The sequence below is a fragment of the Macrotis lagotis genome, chromosome X (genome assembly GCF_037893015.1).
Source record: "Macrotis lagotis isolate mMagLag1 chromosome X, bilby.v1.9.chrom.fasta, whole genome shotgun sequence".
In the NCBI taxonomy this organism is placed as follows: domain Eukaryota; kingdom Metazoa; phylum Chordata; class Mammalia; order Peramelemorphia; family Peramelidae; genus Macrotis; species Macrotis lagotis.
In genome coordinates, this window is record NC_133666.1 from 702,943,262 (window position 1) to 702,962,646 (window position 19,385).

The 19,385-nt window shown below is 53.7% G+C and overlaps 1 protein-coding gene and 2 pseudogenes across 3 annotated transcripts in view; all 3 read left to right on the forward strand.

The window, feature by feature from the left end:
- Window positions 1–326: 326 nt before the first annotated feature.
- Window positions 327–6,749, forward strand: LOC141497208 (zinc finger protein 8-like; annotated as a pseudogene).
- Window positions 6,750–6,835: 86 nt separating this feature from the next.
- The window catches only part of LOC141497094 (uncharacterized), a 47,906-nt gene continuing 35,356 nt past the window's right edge, over window positions 6,836–19,385 (forward strand). For 2 of the 3 annotated variants that reach the window (XM_074199688.1, XM_074199687.1), the window contains exons 1-3: window positions 17,756–17,904; window positions 18,904–18,954; window positions 19,233–19,359. In XM_074199688.1, the coding sequence (XP_074055789.1) occupies window positions 17,788–17,904; window positions 18,904–18,954; window positions 19,233–19,359 (295 nt within the window). In that variant the 5' untranslated portion in view covers window positions 17,756–17,787. The other variant, XM_074199689.1, reaches the window with a different exon arrangement.
- LOC141497076 (protein spinster homolog 1 pseudogene) lies at window positions 11,788–17,037 on the forward strand (annotated as a pseudogene).

Consider the following 19,385-nt stretch of genomic DNA (forward strand, 5'->3'; position numbering starts at 1 on the left):
CGCCGGCTGGGCCGCGGTGAGTCGAGTCCGAGGCCTGACTGGCCGGAGGGGCCGGGGCTGCCCCCGGAGCCTTGGGGGCGGTGAAGGGAGAGGGAGCGGGCGGCGAGGCGCGCCTGCGCGGTCCGATTCGGCGGCCCAGTCGGAGCCACGCCCCCTCCGCGAGAGGGTGTTCCCATTGGCTGGCGCCTGGGGGCGCGTCCCGGGAAGCCAATCGGAGACGCCTCTGTCCCCCGCCCCCGGCCGGGCTCCCCGCCCTCTTCTGGGGCTTTGTCCCTGCTTGGGCGGGAAGACGGGGTCCGCTGACCTCTGACCTCGGCCTCCGCCCCTGGCCCCCGCTGGCCCCTCCGCCCTTCCCCCACACCTGGGGACTCCCCCAGCGTCCCCCCGGCCTTCCCTTGGGGCATGGGCCGACCCCGTCGCACTCTCGCATCTGGGGGAGCGCTCCGTTGCCCCCCACCTTCCCGGAGACTGGGGTCCGAGGGGCCTCCAGCATCCTCCTCCCCTCGGTCACACTCGCATACCCGGGGGCGCACAGCCACCCGCACTCCTGGCCCCGGGCCCTTTGTGGGGTCCTGCCTGTTGGGGGGTCCCTCTCTGCCTCCTTCCCTTGGCGGAAGCAGGCCGGCGGCGTGTGAGTTGGCGACTCTCGGGCCTGAGATTCGGGCCCCTGCTCAGCAGCCCCCCAACTTGGGAGACCTTGGCCACGGGCTGAGCCATTCCGGAGAAGCCCCCTTCTCTCCCCTGGCTTGGCATCCCTGCCCTTCCTCGGCAGGAGGGCACCTAGCAGAGCGGTGCTGGGGCAGGGGCCCGCGTCCGCGTGGTCACCTCTGGCCCCTGAGCAGCTGAGCCATTCAGACCCGGGTCTCAGGTCTCCGGTCTCAGGTCAGGGCACGGAAGGGTAAACAGAGCTTTGACTCGGCTTGGCAGAACCCCCACCTGGGGAGGGGGCTGAGTAAGGACTGAGATTCTGGGGTTCTCTCGACCACGGTCACCGGAGGAAAGAGCTCCCCTTCCCTGCCCCAATTGCCGGGTGGGGAGTTGGCCAGGTAGAAGGGCACAGTGGAGGGGGAAGTAAGTCACAGCCCCCACCCCGGAGACTCTCCCTGATCCCCGGGCCCGGGCTTCCGGGGGGTTTTCTTGGTAAAGGTGTTGGGGTGGGCTACCAAGTCCCCCTAACCCAAGGAGAAGTGACCCACCCAGGGTCACCCTGAGGCAGCCTCCAGAGGCTTGACTGTCCTGGGAGCTGGGGGTGGTCAGCATGGAGGGGTGTGTGCGTAAGTGTGGTGGGGGTGCACTCTCCTTGACCCACCCGAGGTAAAGGACTGGCAGCGCCCCCAGGTCCCAGCCAACCACTGGGAAGAGGAGGCTGTGTGGAGCCCCCCTCCCCAGGAGCTTCCAGTCCCATGGCGCTCATTGAAGCCTCCAGTGTGCTGGATAAATGAGAACCAATGAACTGAGGGAAGGCTTCCTGGAGCCCAAGGGATGGAGGGAAAGCTAGCTGGTGGGCCATGGGGGTCCAGGATGAGGAGCGGGGGTCAGGGCTGGGCTAGGGAGGAGACCGCAGGGAGCCCCAGGAGCCAATTGAGCCAGGGGTTGGGGTCCCAGCTGCAGTTTGGGAATCTCCCTTTAGTGGCTGGCTAGAGATGGGCTGGAGGGGAGAGACCGAGGCAGGCAGGGCTGAGGAGATGGGGGCAGAGATGCTGCAGAGGCCAGGCCCGGCACCGGAGGAGCCGGCATAAGAGATGGTGGGGGGCCCAACCTGGGCCGAAGCTGGGAGCCTGAGGCCCAGGAGGGTAGGGGGCCTCCACAGGGACAGAGCTTAGGGGGAAAGGTCAGGAGCTCAGTGGTAGACACGCATTTAAGGCTCTGTAGGTCTGGTGGGACAGGCTGAGGGAGGCCAGCAGTCCGGGAGTTGTCTTCAGGGCCCCCATGGATGAGCACGGCCTGAGTGCCCACAACTGACCTCCCCAAAGCCCCTCCTCAGGGGGCCTTCCCCAGCTCCGTTCATTCCCCTCGGAGGTTGGTCTGTCTGGCTTTCTGATCCCAGTTGGGGTCTGTCATTCCCTTTGCCTCATGAGGACACTGAGGCAGACATGGTGAAGTGACATGGGGAAGGGTCACCCAGCTGGTAAGAGGCTGAGGCTGCATTTGACCTCTGCAAGGACAGGATTGTATTCTGCCTCTTATGTATCCCGTGCTCAGGAGGTTGGTGCTTGTCCTGTTATTGAAGACCATCACAGTCAGGATGGAACTGTGCTGTGCCACTCTGGCTCTCCCCATGCTACCCCGACTCTGCCCGCACCACCCCGACTCTGCCCGCACCACCCCAGCTCTGCCTGCGCCACCTCGGCTCCACACACACCACCCTGACTCTGCCCACACCACCACGGGTCTTGTGAAGACCCAGGGGCCTCGTCTAAACTTACTCACAAATCAGTGCATCAAAACCTCTTCCTAAATGTTTATTGATTGATTGGTTGTTGAAGGGTGAGCCAGCAGATGGGGCTGAGAAGGCCAGGAAGGGCCCTGAGCCAAGGAGGGGGTGCACCGGGAAAGGCTTTTGGATCGCTCTGATTTTGGAGAGAGCCGTTTGGGGGATGTCAAGCTCAGGAGGCCAAGCAGTGAGTGAGAGGACTAAGGACGGGGAGTGGCCAGGGTCCATTCCTGGGCTTGGCCGCTGTCCTAGGCTGGGTTGTGGGTGAAGGAGGCTGGGCAGCCAAGACAGGGAAGGGCCTGGAGAGGGAATTCTGCCTGGTCCTGGTTGGGGGGGGAGAGATAAGAGACAAGCTTCTGTCTTCCCAAGGGGGACAGCCCTTCAATGGGTCGCCAGGAGAAGCTGAATGCCCCATGGTGGGGGGGGGCAGAGAGGAGATGGTCATTCCCCCACTCGTGGCACTGGGAGGCTGCTGACCTTCCTCTCAGTTCTCTCTGCCCCTTGCTTACAAAGTGGCAAAGCCTCCCAGGGTGCTGGGACTAAACTGTGAGCGTATTTTGGGGCTTGGATGCAGTGTGTGGCAGGCATGCCCTGAAACTGGGCATGATCCTACCAGGCCCCACTCTGGTCCCAGAGATGGTCCCTGAGCAACCCCCAACCTTCCAGGACGTGGCAGTGGACTTTATGCTGGAGGAGTGGCGCACCTGGACCCCTTTCAGATGGAGCTGTACCGGGAGGTGATGCTGGAGACCTACGGGAATCTCACCGGCCTGGGTGAGGCCCCCTGGCTGCCTCTGGGCCCGATGCTGGCCGGGGGTTAGCGAGATTAGCAGGTGGCACAGACCAGCTGCCTATACCACCCCACCCCCAGACGGAGAGGAGCCTGCATGGGGGTCACTGCCTCTCGCCCTGCAGCCCTGGGCCTGGCACCAGGGACTCACTCTGAGAGGTGGAGGCTCCCTGGCAACTGGAGAGCTGCAACTGGTCACTTGGGATGGGCGTCCCCAAAAGTGTGCCAAGCTCCTGGTCTTCACCTCTGTCCAGGGACATGGGCACCGTCATCCCCATTTCACAGATGAGGAAGTGGAGGCAGTCAGAGGTGAAGTGACCGGCCCAGGGTTCCCCAGCCAGACAGTGCAGGAGGCCAGATTGTGGACTAGGTAGGAGGAGCTGAACCAGCCATCCACCCCCACCACTTTCCCATTCTCTGTGGGCAGGCCTGGCAGCTCCCAAATCCCCCATGATCTTCCAGTTGGAGAGAGGGGCGGCACTTTGGAGGCCCGAGGGAGCTGGCACAGGGCAGCCTGGTGCTGGTGAGTGAGCAGAGTCAGTGCCAAGAGCTCACCTTGAGAGAGCCCCAGAAGGTGGGCGAAGTGGGAAACCAAGGCCCAGAGGCAGCATGGTGGGGAGGGTGTTGACCACTAGCAGGAATCCACTTCTGTCTTTCTGGTGCTAGGGCCAGGAGCTCTTCTCTACCCCAGAGGGGTCAGACACAGCCTGGGGCCGGACGCCCAAACCAGATAAGGTCATTGGCAAATATTGAACAGAATTAATAAAAAATACTATCAAAATCTGACCTCAGACACATAATAATTACCTAGCCGTGTGGCCTTCGGCAAGCCACTTAACCCCATTGCCTTGCAAAAATACTATCAAGCGTAGCCTCCAGGAACCCCATCCTGCTCTCCCCAGTGACCTCCCAGGCCCCTGTGACCAGGCCCTGGAAGGGGCTTTCACCCTGGGGTCTGGGGTCTCCCACATTGGAGACAGCATCTGGTGGGTGACAACTGGGCCTCAGTTTCCTCCTCTGTAAATGTGCCTCTGTCTTCAGGATTCTGTATGAGAATGTCAATTGTCATTTTAATCAAACAATAATAGTAATAGTTAGCATTTATATATCGTTTCAAGTAAGCCCAGTTCTGGGCCAAGCTCGGGTTCTTCACAGCAACCTCAGGAGGGAGGAGCTGTATTATTATCTTTATTTTACTGAGGGGGAAACTGAGGCAGACGGAAGCTCAGGATTGTGCTGAGGTCAGATTTGAACTCGGGCTGGCCCTCTGCTCACAGTGGGGCCCCCTTATAGCCCCTCATAATAATTCCACTCTGATGTCTGTTAGCACAGTCAGAAATTCCATTCTGTCTTAATTAATAGTGAATATGAATTAAGTTAATTCATATTTAAATATTCAAATTCCATTCAATTTTGAATCAGACTAGGTCTCTCCAGCTTAATTGTGTTTCCTTTCAGCATCATATGTAGTTCATTTTGCCATTTAATCTGCTTTGTTTCATTTCCCTTTCCTGGGGGAATTACTTCCATTTCTGTTTAGCACTGACACTTGTCAGGTTTGCGTCTTTAGTCATTCCAACAGAAAAGAATACATTCCTTTATTTTCATTTTTATTATTCTTCCAGATGTCCCAAAACGACCCTAAATGCAGTTCCTCTGCACCATATGAATAACCGAGGGAGCTTCTTTCCTCGGATTCCAGGGCTCTCCCTTTAAGATGGCTCTTTCCCCTTTTTCTCTTGGTTTTCCCCTGTTTGTTTTCTCTCTCCTATTTCTCTTATAGAAGCCTCTTCTGAAATTTCTAGTGATCATGATACAGAACCCTGCGTGTTCTCATATATTTTTTAGCAAATTTATTAAAAATTGGGGAATATGCCATGATATATAGCTGGGAAGCTCATTGTTGTTCTTAGATTTTGTTTAAGTCCATCTCTCTGTCTGTCGATGTCTTTATGTCATTTGACTTCTCAAACATCCATCTTCTGCTGCCCCAAACCATGCTGAGGCGTGCTTGTCACCCCCTAGACAGAGGCAAAATGAAAGGCCATCCTTGGCCACTCTCCAGGAGTTCTTCTTCTACTGGGTAGGTTTTGTTTTTTCATCAGCCCCATGATTTAATGGGAATGAAACAGTGTGGCACCTTCTAGGTTGGCACTTGTATGTCTTGCTCAGGGGCACCAGCTAGGAGGTCCCAGGGATGGGACTTCTGACTTTCTGACAAATGCAAAAAAGCGTGGACCTAATGATGCAGAAGGGGAGAGGAACCAAAAAAAAAGGTCCATAGAAATTGGCCCAAGAGCTGAGCAGGGTAGACGGACAGACAGAGAGGAAGAAGGGCAGGGCATATCCTCCGAGGAGGCAGCAAGAGGATCAGAGGGCACTGGGGGGCGGGAGGCGTCCATCTTCTAGGGGGTCCACAGTGAGCCTGGATGAAGGCCCAGGAGCCAAATCAGAATGAAGCCTGGTGGACAGGATGACCAGCTCACAAGGCCTCTGAAGGCCAGCTTGGGACATAGGTCATTGTACACTTTCCCTGTTTTCTAGTTCCAAGCTGAGCATCAGTGGGCACTTTCACTCTTCTTGGTTCCACCTTGAGCAGGAGGATGCCTCCAGAACCCATTAGGACCGAAGCCCGACTGTTCTTCCCTCAGGTGCTGTCCTTCTCTGGCTTATGACTCTCCAGCGAGATCTTCAGGGTCTGAGGGGTCTGGACCCTTGCTGCCCCTCAGAGCTCAGTCTGTCACCCGGGGCTCTCCCCTGGGCTCAGAGAAACCCACCTTTCCAACATTCTCTAGAAGCTGGCCTTTACATCTCTCAGCCCCCTGGCATTCTCTCTTCCTCAGACATGCCAAAAGGCAGATGATGCATTTGGTGGTCAGCCCCTTTGGCCATCTGGAATTTCCCAAGATCCCATCTGTCAGTCCTCGGTTCCCAAGCTGCTATTTTCTGAACACTTGCAGCATTTTTTCCTTCCATGTGAAAACCTTTCACAGGGCAATTATTTTTTCTCTTCTCCCCACCCCAGTTTATTTTTTTTGAATTTTACAATTTTCCCCCATCCTGCTTCCCTTCCCCCCCCATAGAAGGCCATCTGATAGTCTTTACATTATTTCCCTGCTATACATTGATCAATATTGAATGTGTTGAGAGTGTTTTTCCTTAAGGAAAAAATAAACTATGAGATAGCCAAATTACATAATAAGACATTTTAGTAAGAGAAAGCCATTTCCACAGTCAACCAACACTTGGACCACATGGGACAGCATGCGTAATAGTCCACACTGAAGGGGGCAGCTAGGTGGCACAGTAGATAGAGCACCAGCCCTGGAGTCAGGAGTACCTGAGTTCAAATCCAGCCTCAGACACTTAATAATTACCTAGCTGTGTGGCCTTGGGCAAGCCACTTAACCCCATTGCCTTGCAAAAAACTAAAAAGAAAAATAGTCCACACTGGAGTCCTGATCCCTGAAAAGAGGAGCTACATTTTTTCTGCTCCACTATATGTGGTCATTTTCCTTATACCAATTCATTACAACAATTGTATTGTTGTAATATTGTTTTTTATTATTATCCTATAATAATAAATATTACTTATTTGTCATATATATATATTTTTATGCTGGCATCATTTTGTATCAGTTCATTTAAGTCTTGGGCTTCTCTGTGATCATCACAGTCATCCCTTCCTACAGCACAGTAATATTCCCTTACACTCATGGACTGTGATTTATTTAGTGATTCTCCCAATCAATGAGCATTGACTTCGTTTCCAGTTCTTTGCCACTTCACAGAATGCTGCTGTGAACATTTTGGTGGTGGTTCTGGGGACTCTTTTTGTTTTTACTCTCCAAGGAGATGGCTAGGTAAAAGGATATGAATTGTTTAGTTACTCTCTTTGTATAATTCCAAATTGCTTTCCCAATTCACAACTCTACCAATGGTATATTAATGAGTCTCTCTTTCCCTGGCCTCTCCAGCATTGACTGAAATGGCAAGAGGTGAAAATTGTTTGCTAAGTGTGAACCCTAAGTTCTGTATTAGTGACCTAGAGTATTCTTTCATATAGTTGGTAATAGTTTGCAGTTCTTTTTTTGAGAATTTTTCTGTTCCCCTCCTTTTGTGTGCTTGGAATAGATGGTCTTCATGTCTAGCTCCAAGTGGCTTCTTTGTGTCATCCACATATTTGTCCATAGTCTGTTCTTTAAAATTATACATACAAGTGATTGGATGAATGAGTGAAGCAGTTGTCCTCCATCGGTTAGCTTCCATTGATCAAACACCCACTGTAGCTAAGTTCTGAGGATACAAAGGTCAAAAACTCAACAACCACCCAAAAGCTAAACCAAACCCCTTCCCCAATTCTCCAAGAGCCCAGAGTTTGCCAACTGTGCCAACAAGCCCTGGACAGGTTCCTAGAGCTTGTCACTAATAGGAATGCTTAAAGGCCCAAGGCTCATTGTGTGTGAAGCACTAGGAATGTCAATACAAAAGTCCAACCCCCCATGACCAAGACTAAATGATGTGACCTTGTCTGAGCTTGGCAGGAAGGAGGGACAGAGGCCTCTGTGAAAGGGGGACATCAGGGATCGACTGACACTTGAAGAGAGGGAGACAGACTTGGGGTGCGGAGTGAAAGGGAGAGGAACAGGTGCAGACACCCTTTCCAATAACAGTGAAGGTCTTGCTCCAGAGCTAGAAAAGAAGGAATGGGGTAGGGAGGTACACCTTCGGGGGCAAGAAAGCTGGTGAGATAGTAGCTGCAGTCTGCTGTCTGAGCATTTGGCAAGAGGGCACAGGAGAAGCTGAAAGAGTCAGGTCCCCCAGAACATGGTTTTGGTTCTGGAGTAGACAGCATTAGCTTGGGGTGAAGAGAGGTAAAGTGCAGTCTGGTGGGGACCATCTTTTTAGGTGGGGACTTGGAAGGGGCTTCACTAGACTGGCCAGGGAGCATCACAAGATCTTGAATTTTGGCATAAACTAGATCACCAAATCTCTCTGAGCTTTGGTTTCTTCAATGGGAAAAGTAATAGCTGAGCTCAGAAGGATCCATGGAAAAACTTTTTGAATTGTCAGTGACTATACAAATTTACAACAGTATTTTAATTATTTGGAAATTTGGAAATGATGTTCCTTAATAGAAAACATAGAATATTGGACTGAGGAAAGTACAGTTTCCTTTCTCCCCAAAAGGGGAGCGGGATTCTTTATATATCTTCTCTGCCTATCTAGCTATATCAATTATTGTTTTCAGATGATAAGGTGAAACTTGAAGCCAAGGAATCTGCTTCAAAATTGGGACCATCAATTGAAGAATCATCTCAGGAAAGATGCCCCAGGGATTGTCTTTCTGATTCCAGTTTGGAAGAAATTTCTGAACTTGCTCCCAGATTGGGGAGGCAAAAGAACAACAAAAGAAAGCAATCTAGGCAAGTTAATGTCAAGTGAAGGAAATCTCCATTAAATATGGCAGAAGCTTCTTTCTTAGACCAGTCCTTTGTCCATAGTCACCAGTATCAATGGAAAATCTAATTCATTCTACTGCTACCCACTCATTTTGCAAACAGTTTCATTTAGTCTTCAGGAAATGAATTGACTAGCCTATGATCAAACAAGTAAATGGCAGAGCCAGAATTCAAACCCTGACAGAACTCCAACTCCAGATTCTGCAGTCTTTCCACTGTACCACAACCCCGAAATTGTAATTCAGAATTATTGAACAAAATAGAATATACACTGATGAGAAAAGTTATGAATTAAGAACGTCTTTATCCACAGCTCATCTGTTTCTTCCTATCACAGGATTCATCCTGGAGAGAAAGCCCATGAATGTAATGAGTGTGGGATGAACTTCCGCCACAACTCACAGCTTTCTCGGCACCAGAGGATTCACACTGGAGAGAAGCCTTACAAGTGTAAAGAATGTGGAAAGGCCTTCGGTCGGAACACCCAACTCTCTCGTCATCAGAAAATCCATACTGGAGAGAAGCCTTATGAATGTAATGACTGTGGAAAGACCTTCCGTGAGAGTAAGCAGCTTTCTCGGCACCAAAGAATTCATACTGGAGAGAAACCTTATGGGTGTAATGAATGTGGGAAGACCTTCAGTCGGAGCACAGGGCTTACTGAACATCAGAGGATTCACACTGGAGAGAAACCTTATGAATGTAATGAATGTGGGAAAACTTTCCGAGAGAGCAAGCAGCTGACTCGCCACCAGAGAATTCATACTGAAGAGAAGCCTTATGAATGTGATGAATGTGGGAAGGCTTTCCGCTGGAGAACAGAACTCACTTCTCATCGAAGAATTCATACTGGAGAGAAGCCATATGAGTGTAATGAATGCGGGAAGGCCTTCCGCCTGAGTGCCCATCTCATTCAGCATCAGAGTATCCACACCGGAGAGAAACCTTATGAATGCAATGAATGTGGGAAGGCCTTCCGCTGGATCACAGGACTGACTTCCCATCACAGGATTCACACCGGAGAGAAACCATATGAGTGTTGCATATGTGGGAAGGCCTTCCGCTGGAGAACGGTTCTGACTTCCCACCACAGGATCCATACAGGAGAAAAACCATTTGAGTGTAGCGAATGTGGGAAGGCCTTCCGCCTGAGCAAACATCTTATTCAACATCAGAGAATTCACAGTGAAGCCTGTTGAATGGCGATGCCTTAGCAAGTGAATAAATGTGAAGCTTTCTGCCAGAGCATTCAATTAGTTGAAACCCTGTGGATGAAGAAATCCCCTTTATAGTGTCCCATATGAGTAGTTTTTCATTTTTGGTCCTCGGACACCTGCCACCCTCATTGCCTGGGCTTATATGAGATAACTCAGACAACTCTTACTATGTACTCTGAATCTCATGGGTGCTTCCTCAAAACCACTCCTCAAGCATCTTCAAAATCATTAGCCTCATTCTTCATCTTGTCTTCTAATGGAAAGGACAAGTATTTCCCCCTCCATGCTGAAGCTAATTCTCCTGCAACACCAAAAATCATTCTTCCTCTCTAAAGACCTTACTCCTGCAGTTAGTAAGGTACTCCCCCCCTCCCCCGCCCCGCCACCTTCTTACCCTGCTTTCAAAACTAGATCTTTTACTTCTGGTTTCCTTCTCAATCCCTTGGCTGAAATTACTTTAGTCTTTAGTGATATTTTTATCAATCCATTGGCTTTTGGTGGGGGGGTTCCTTATATTCCTTTCCTCCTCTTCAGTTTAACATTGTTGCCTACCCCCTTCCTTCAAGTCAAAACTCTCCCTTGCTTTCATATCACACTTTCTTTCCCCTATGCCATTTTAACTGCTCCCTCTTGGTCTCTGTCTGGCCCCTCATCTTCACCTCCCCCCAAGTCTGGTGTTTCCCAGGGTTCTCCACTTGGTCTTCTTCTCTGGTGATTCTCCCTTTTGGGAATCTCCTTCACTCCTGTTATGCGTAGTTGGTTGTTGTCCTTCATTCTTGAAGAGGACCAAAGTGACCTCACTATAACACGAGTTCCAGTGTGTTGACTGTGGCTGATCAGATCAATATGAGCTCAGAAGGCTTTACCACAGGTTGGGCACAAAGAGGCCTTGTGAAAACTCCTGTTATAGATTAAAGATTAAAGCTAGATTGCAAATTAAAGATGAAAGAAAAACACAGAATTTGGAGGAGTTTGGAGAAGGAACACAGGGACCTAAGGTAGCAGCTGTAGAAACTCAAGGAATAGAACCCCCTTTGTACTTTTAGAGATAAATATCAAGTTCATGCCTAGGGACCAGTCAAGCATTCAATGAGGGAGTAGTAATGCCAGGGCCTGTGTTTGGTTCTGGGCCCCCCAAAAACCCTCTCCTTCACCTCTTCCCCCCATTCCTGCCAGTACCCCAGAATGGGCTTTTTACCTCATTTGGGTGATACTGCTAAGTAGCCATGTCTCCTTCCTGGCCTATCCTCCATCTTCCCCCCTCCAATCTGTGTTTCTCACTTTAATCCTCCTTAAACATGTTTCTAAACTTGTGGCTCCTGCCTACCCTTGAATACAGAATAATCCTCAGAATCTTTGGACCTTGAAGATTCTCTCAAACCTCACGCTGACAGCGACACAAAACCCCACCTTGCCCCCTGAAGTCCCCTTCAGTCCTGGTCCCTACCTCTGCACTCATGGCTCTTGTGAAGTCCCCTCCCCACATCTCCACGGGGCTCCCCCATGAGACCCAGATGTCATCATCAGCCCCTCAGATCTCCCTCATTGACAGCCACTGATTTCTCTGCTGCATCCCCCCAATCCCGTTGTCTCTCTCTTTGGTGTCCACTGAGAAACTTCTCACGGGCACTCAGAAGATCAAAAGGAAAACATTTAGCAAGCACCTGCTATATGACAGCCCTAAGGAAATAAAGTCTGAGCCACTCCACTCACCTGGAACACACAGGGTGGCCACAGCCCAGTAAAACCATCTCAGCAGGCAGCTAAATCAGCTTGAGGGTAACCAGTGGGCCTTGAAGCCATGGGTGAGTTGGGGAGACTCAAATGATCCTCGACCCCCCCCCCAGCAGAATGGGCAGATGTGAACAAGTTGTTCCAACAGCCATGAAGGTGACTGAAGCAGGTACTGTGCCATGCTCTGAGCTTGACTGGACTCCAAAGAGGCCGAGGTCATCCACTGCATCCTGGGCCATCGCCAGTTGAGCTGCCTTTTGTCCTGCCACTTGACCTTGATGACCAGAAGAGAGAGAGGCCGACAACTCTGTGCAGCTTGGCTTCTCTCTCTCTGTCTGTCTCAAGATTAATCTCTCTGCTTGAGTCTTGGATCTCATCTCATCTCCTTGGATAATTCCTTCTTTCTCCCTGATCTTCATTTCCTCCTTTCCTGCTGCCTACCAATGTCCAAAACTTCTTCCAGCCTTATAAAAGTCCTTTGACCTTATCCTGCCAGCTCCTCAGGCTGGCATCCTTTATTTCCCCTCCCTGGCCCAGCCACAGTCCTCAAAACCAACTGTCCAAGTCCCCTGGCTGCACTTGAGCTCACTTCTCAACCCATCTCCCTCCCCCCTTCCCCAGGGAAGCTGAGATCATTCTCTCCAAGATCATTGTCCTCATGGGTAAGCCCCATGGACTTTCTCCAATCCCTTCTTCTTGGCCACCCCCACCCCCACCCTGGATGCTCTCTCCTCCCTGACTGTCCTTGTCTGGCTGCCCCATCTCAGCCTCCTTTGGTGGCTCACCACTCATCTCCCACCAATTTAACCTAGCATCCCCCTGGGCTCTGGCCTCCTCCCTCCAATAGGCCGCTCATCCAGTGAGCACCCATCTGCAGCATCTGGTCCGTTTCACTTCTGCAGCATCTCTCCAATACTCTTCTGCCTTCTGGCACAGTCCCCACCCTGGGGCAGACCCTCATCCCTTCAAAACTGTATTATTGCAATCAATAGTCTGTTTGGGGGAGGGAGGGTCTGCCTACCCCAGACTTTTCCTCTTCCAGTCCAATTTCTATTCAATCACCAATTTCTATTTAACACCACTGCCCCACACACCCCCACTCAGCAAACTTCAATGGTGCTCCTTCTGCCTTCCAGGATAAAATACAAAATGTTTTCTCTGGCATTCAAAGTCTTTATTTATTTGGATATTTTATTTTATTTTTCCAATTCAATATTATGAAAGTTTTTCAATATTTCATCCCCTTGCATATTTATGTTTCCCATTTTTTTCTTCCCCTTTCCTTTCCTCCCTCCCCTCAGCAGCAATCTGGTAAAAGTTGCACATGTACATTTGTGTTTAACATGTTTACATATTAGACATTTTGTATGTGCAATAAGGGCTAAGGGAAAGAAACAAAACCTTGGGATAGGAAGGAAAAAGATAAAAGAAGTCTTTTAAAAGTATCCATTTGAATTCTGTGTTTTTTAAGAGTTTTTCCTCTCTCTGGATGTGAATGGCATCATTCATAAACAGATTGTCCAGGGTTCTCCTAGCTCTTTGAGCTGCTGAGAGGAGCTGCATCCATCATAGTTGCTCCACTCACAATGTTGTTCATGTGTTCAGTGTTCTCGATTCTGCTCCCTCTGCTTAGGATCAATTCCTATGATTCTTTCCATGCTTCACTAAAATCCAGTCATTTGTGGTTTCTCATTCTCCATAACATGCATATGCCATAGCTTGTTCAGCCATTCTTATCTGATGGTTTCCCCACAGGTTCCAAATCTTTGCCAAGACAGAGAGAACTGCTATAAATATTTTTGAACATGTGGGACTTTCTCCTTTTTTTTTTATGTCTTTTGATGTAGGTCTAGTATTGTTATTGTGGGGTCCAAGGGTATGTTCAGCTTTATTGCTCTTTGAGCCTAGTTCCATGTTGCTCTTCAGAATGATTGAACCCATTCACAACTCCATCAATGCATGAATGTCCCAGTTCTGTCCCAAGCTCTCCAACATCGACCATTTTCCCTTTTTGTCATCTTAGCCCATCTGTGTGAGATGGTATCTCAGTTGTTGTTTTAATTTGCATTTCTCTAATCGATGATTTGGAGCATTTTTCCATATGATTATATATAACTTTCTTTGCCAAAGCCTTTAGTAAGCTGCCTCTCCTTTCAAATATTGCACCTTACTCCTCTACAGGCTCTTTAAACATTTGCCTTCTTGATATTCACCAACAAGATCCTCCATCTTCAGACTCTGGGCCTTTTGACTGGCTGTTCCTTATGTATGGAATCAGCAGTTTCTATCGTGCCCCAATGCCCACCTTGCTACACTAGAGACTTTGGGACATTTTCCTCTTGAAATAAGGTCAGATATTCTCCTGATTGAGCTCTCTTCAATGGGAGAGCTCCTTTACTCTGTATTGTCTAGTATATTTTCTGTGTCTCCATTCTCTTTCATTTTGTTATGGACGTGGATAAATGGTGTTGTTTTGCCCCCTTTCTGAATTTATTGTGAAATCATTTGGTATTTGGTGGGATGAGAGTTATCTGAGCATAAAGCTTGAGGTATTGGTGAAACAATGATTAGAAGTTAGATTGAACCCCAAAATCCCAACCCCTAAACTAATCATTTTGATGACTGAATTCTAGCCCCAGGTTGGTTGGGTAGGGGCCTTGGGGTAGCAGCCCTATGGTGCAGGAGGCTGGATCTAATGGATATTGGGAAGAAAATAAAAACACATATAAAACAATTCCTTTAAATATAAACAGGCATTTTTCCAGGGGTCTTTTTCATAGTCATTATGGAATTTTTTCTTAAGGGTAAATTGATTGGACATGACAAACTAGTAACTCCAGAGAGACCTGGCTATGGGGCAGCTACGTCTGGGCTGCTAGATCAGCCAGACACTGCCCCATTTCTCAACCAAGCAGATAACACAGAAGGAATGGGAGGACCCATCCCCTAGGGCTGGTAGGACTGCATGTTTGGGGGGGGCAGAGCCTTAGGACAGATAAGACCCAGATGGGGAAGGGCTGCAGCTGATCATGGGTATCTCCCCGGACATGCAACTTTGATTGTGGGTGTACTTTGCCATATCCTTGGGTGAGTTTACTGTGGCAGGACTGTCTGTTTTCAGTTACAAGGTCCTGGCCCCTGTGTTGGCTATTTGGGGGACACATATAACAGGAAGGGCCTCATGGGTGGTGGCATTGCCTTCTGGTCACTGGTCACTTTGAGTTCTTGGCTCATCCCTAGAGAGAGATTTTGACTGCTTCTCTTTCCCTGGGGCCCAGTAGGTGTTGGGGAGACCAGTTATTCTGCCATTACCCCCACCCTCATTGCTGATTTCTTTGTAGCTGATCAGTGGAGTTGAATGCTCAGTGTCTTTTACTTTGCCATTCCTGTGAGCAGTGGTCTGGGTTATGTCATGGGATCAAAAGTGAAGGATGTGGCTGGTGTTGGGCATTGGGCCTTCAGGGTCACCGCAGGTCTTGGGGTGATAGCAGTGTTGCCCTCCCATGACGCCTACCTCTTGGTGGGCTTCTCTCTGAGTTCTGGCTCAGAATTGCAGTTTTGTGTTCTCTTCCTTGGGTTTCCTGGCACTGTAGACACTGGCATTCCTGCTCTGTCCTCCAGTCATCTTGGGAGAGACCCAGCCTACCTCCCTGGAGATACCTGCTCCTCCTCAGGCAGTCGAAGCTTCGGATGACCACCTGTGGGCCAGGGACTCTGGGTGTGGCCTCTGGGGGAGATCAGCCGCTGTCTGCCCCACCAAGCCCAGAGCTGAGTGTCTGGGTGGCTGGATCGCTGGGCTCTGCCCCTTTCTGTTCCTGGCCCAGGCTTGTGCCCAGGACGGCATTGTAGTTGCCTATGTTTTCATCTTCATTGGAGAGATCCTGCTGTCCATGAGCTGGACCGTTGTGGCAACATGCTGCTGCATGCGCTTGTTCCAAATAGCCATCAGTCAACAGCAGAGGCCTCCCCGGTTGTCCGGGGCCCCTCCCTCATTGGGCTGATCTCCGTCTCTGCCGTGACATGCCCCCTTTCTTCCCCTCCCAGTTCCAGGCCCTGCAGTTCTCCCTTCTGCTTTGTGCCTTTGTCGGGGTGCCGGGGAGTGTGCATTGAAGATGCTCAGAAGAGAGCCCGGCTCTGTGTGCAAGGACTCGTGAGGGACGCGGCTCCACGGGATGATGGGGTTGTGGTCCCTCAGCGTGGCTGTTTTGACCAAGGTCCCAGTGTCCTGTGTGCTTGTCTGATTGGGTGGACTCTAGCTAGCCTCAGGCCACCTCATGTACCGGTTCCCTTGGTGGGATGGGTGGACGGGGGCAGGTTTGGACTGAGCGGCCCCAGCACCCTGGACTGTTACCTTGTCGCTGGGTCAGGAGTGGGACCATGACCTCTGACCTGGTCTGCAGGAGTGGGACGGTGGCTGCGATTCATCCCTTTTCCTTCTTCTGCCACTGTCAGGTTCTAGGTGGGGGTCAGGGACAAGGTGCTCCCCACCCTCTAGGCAGGAGGGCTTGCTATTTTTATGTGAATAAACTTTGTAACCAGAAAATAATAACGAAAATGAGAATTCTAGCTTGGTAACCCTCCTCTCTGAAGATAGTGGGTGACTCCTGGCTCCATCCCCCGCCGCTCCTTGGAGGGGGCTGGGGAGGCGGTGGGGACATCCGCTGACCCTCCCTTGGACTCCCACAGCGGTGGCCCCATGTAAGGACGGCCCTCGCCACAGACAGGTCTGCCGCCAGGTGTTCTGGGGACGCGTCCCCGTCGCACCACCCATGTGGGGCCTCTTCTGGCCTGTCCCCCTTTCTGCCTTCCAACATCTGACTTCCCCGAAGCTTCCACTACACTCCCACCTGCCGCAGGAAGCTCTCCCCGAGCCCCGACCCCCATATACACATTTGCTGGCTGGACCCCCGGATTCTCCTCTGCCCTGGTTCTCTCCTCCGAGACCTTCCTCCTCCTCCTCTTCCTCGCCTGCACCCATCCAGGGGCAGCTCCACCCTCGCCTGGGAGAAGGGCACGGGCAGGGGCCCAGTTAAGAACCGAAGCAGCGTGAGGGCGAGACGAGGCGCATGGCAGGCCTGGGGGGCAGAGCCCCAGGTGGTCTCAGCCACCTGGGAGCCCCGGGCGGGCCTGGCGCTGTTGGGGCTCATGGTGTGGCTCTCTGGGAGGGAGAGGTGGCTCCTTCATGCCACTGTGTCCCTTCGAAGCTGTGGCTGGTCGGTTGAACCCCAGACGATCAGAGTGGGGGGAGCCAACATTTAGGGGCGCACACCCCCTCAGACAACCTTGAACTTGGTGGAATCCTCCAGGAAGCTGAGCTGCAGGATGGAGGGGGGCCCAGAGGGGACGTCCTGAAAACTGAGCCCCCCCCAGTGTGCCAGGTGCTCTGGGAGGAGCTGTGCCAGGCCCCGTGCCAGCCGTCAGGAGCCCAGGCCACCGGACACCCGCGGCCGCAGGGGCGGACAGGGCTTGGCTCTGCCCTTCCCCGGGGCGGGGTTCGGGGTTCAGTCCGCCTTGTGGTCACTGTTCCTGAGCCACCCCGTGTGTCCGGGGGGCAGGAGCAGGCCGGGCCAGCTCTGCAGGGCAGCCTCAGTGACCCCTGGGGCCCAGCCCTGCCCCCACGCCCCGGCTCAGCGCCCTCTGCCCGTCGGCCAGGCCCCGCTGCCCATGCCCAGTCTTGTCCGGCCGGGGCGGGGCGGCTCCTGGGGGGGCACCGGGGGCACCGGGGCACAAGGCCCAGGCGGCGCGTCCTCCACGCCCGTCACCAGAGGCGCCAGTCCCGTCCGCCCCGCGGCCTCAGTTTCCCCATCTGTAACAGGGACACCCTCCGTGGGCACAGCGCTGGGGGCCGGGAAAGGGGGACGGGCAGGAACACGCGGGGAGCCTTGGCTGCCCCCGGCCCCCAGGGCCAGGCCCGCCCGAGGGGGCAGACGCAGGGGTCGGGGGGCCGGGAGGGGGCCCGGGAGGGGGGCCGGGGGGGGGCCCGGGAGGGGGGGCCGGGGGGGGGGCCCGGGAGGGGCTGCGATCTGCCCCCGCGGACAGACAGGCCGCGCTGATGCAGCGGGACACGCAGCCGGCGGGGGGGGGGGGCGCGGACTACGTTTCCCAGCGGGCAGTGCGCGCAGGCGCGGGGCGGGCTTCCGGCGGGTCTCCATGGCGACGGGACTTCCGCCCCCTAACTGGCAGTCCCCGTCCCGGTGGAGCCGGCCGCCTCGGACCTCTTCCGGCCTCAGCCGCCGCCGGGGCTCGCGTGCCGGGGCCGCCGCCGGGGTGAGTGGGAGCCGGGCCCGGGCCGGGGGCAGGCCGGCGGGGGCGGGGCGGCGGGGGCGGCCGGGGCTGCTCTCGGGCCCACAAAGGGGGCGAGTGGGCGTGGCCTGGGGCCGCGGGCGCCGGCCCCGCCTCTGGTTTCGCCCTGAGTCCCGCCCGTCCGCGAGCTAGGGCGCCCATTGGTCGACGTGGGCCCAGGAGCCAATCAGCAACGCGGCCCCTCCCCATGGGAGAACAGGTGCGGAGCGGGCTGTGGGAAGGGGACAAAGAGTGGGAGGGCCCAGGAGCAACGACGCCGCGGATTGGTTGGCCTGGCCTCAGGCCGTCCAACGGGCTGCCGGGGGCGGGCTATGCTAACTATCCGGGCCCTGAGTGACAGCCAGAGCCCCGCCCATTCACCTGCAGTGGCTCCCTAGTCCCGGGAGACCCCCCAGGAATCCCCCCCACACCTGCAGTGGCTGTGAGAGGCCCCCAACCCCACCCCCAGCTCCCCCAGACCCCAGGAATCCCCCCTCCCCACACCTGCAGTGGCTCTCCAGTGCTGTGAGAGACCCCCAACCCCACCCCCCAGACCCCAAGAATCCCTCCCGCCCCCCCACCCCTGCAGTGGCTCCCCCAAGCCTTAGGAGAGACCCCAGCCTCCTCAGGCCCCTTTCCCTGGACCTCCCTCATCGCCCCCTCCAGCGCCCCCCCATTTTCTTAGCCCCCCAGAACAACCCCATTCCCCTGAACATCCCACATTGCCCCCTCCCATACCCACTACGGCTCCCTAGTGCCCCAGGGGAGACCCCGGCCCCCATTCCCCCTCCCCCTCCCTGGCATCAACACTCCCCTTGACCACCCCCACCAGACCGCGTGCCCCTCCTCGCTCCCCACCCCCATCCCTGGCATGCCCCCAGCCCGCAGCCTGGCCCGTGCCAGCCCGTGCTGTCTTGGGGGCGGTGGGCACAGCCCTGCCCCTCTCTCATGACTCCTTTCCTTCTCGGCTCTACCTGGGACCAGAGGAGGAGGCCGGACATGGCGCCCGTGCTCCGGACCATGGGGATCCACAGAGTGAGTGACCGCCAGGAACCTCGGGCTGGGAGGGCAGGCCCTGGGGTCCCCGGAGGGCGAGGGCCGGGTGGTGGGCAGCACAGCCAGGCCTGTCCAGATCTGACATGCCCCACTGTCCTCAGGCCCGGGATGGACATCTTGGAGGCCGGGCCACACGTCCCAGGTGAAGGTCCCGCAGCTCAGGCAGTGCCCCGTCCCCATCGTGTGTTGTGATGGAGCCGGGACTGGGGGCGGATGGAGGATGGGCTCCGGCTCAACACAGGTCTTTGGTTTTCTAGAAGTTGGTGACGTTCAGAGACGTGGCCGTGACCTTCACCCCGGAGGAGTGGGGGCACCTGGACCCCGCCCAGAAGGAGCTCTACCGGGAAGTGATGCTGGAGAACTACGGGAACCTGGTCTGCCTGGGTGAGGACCCCCGCCACCCAATGGGG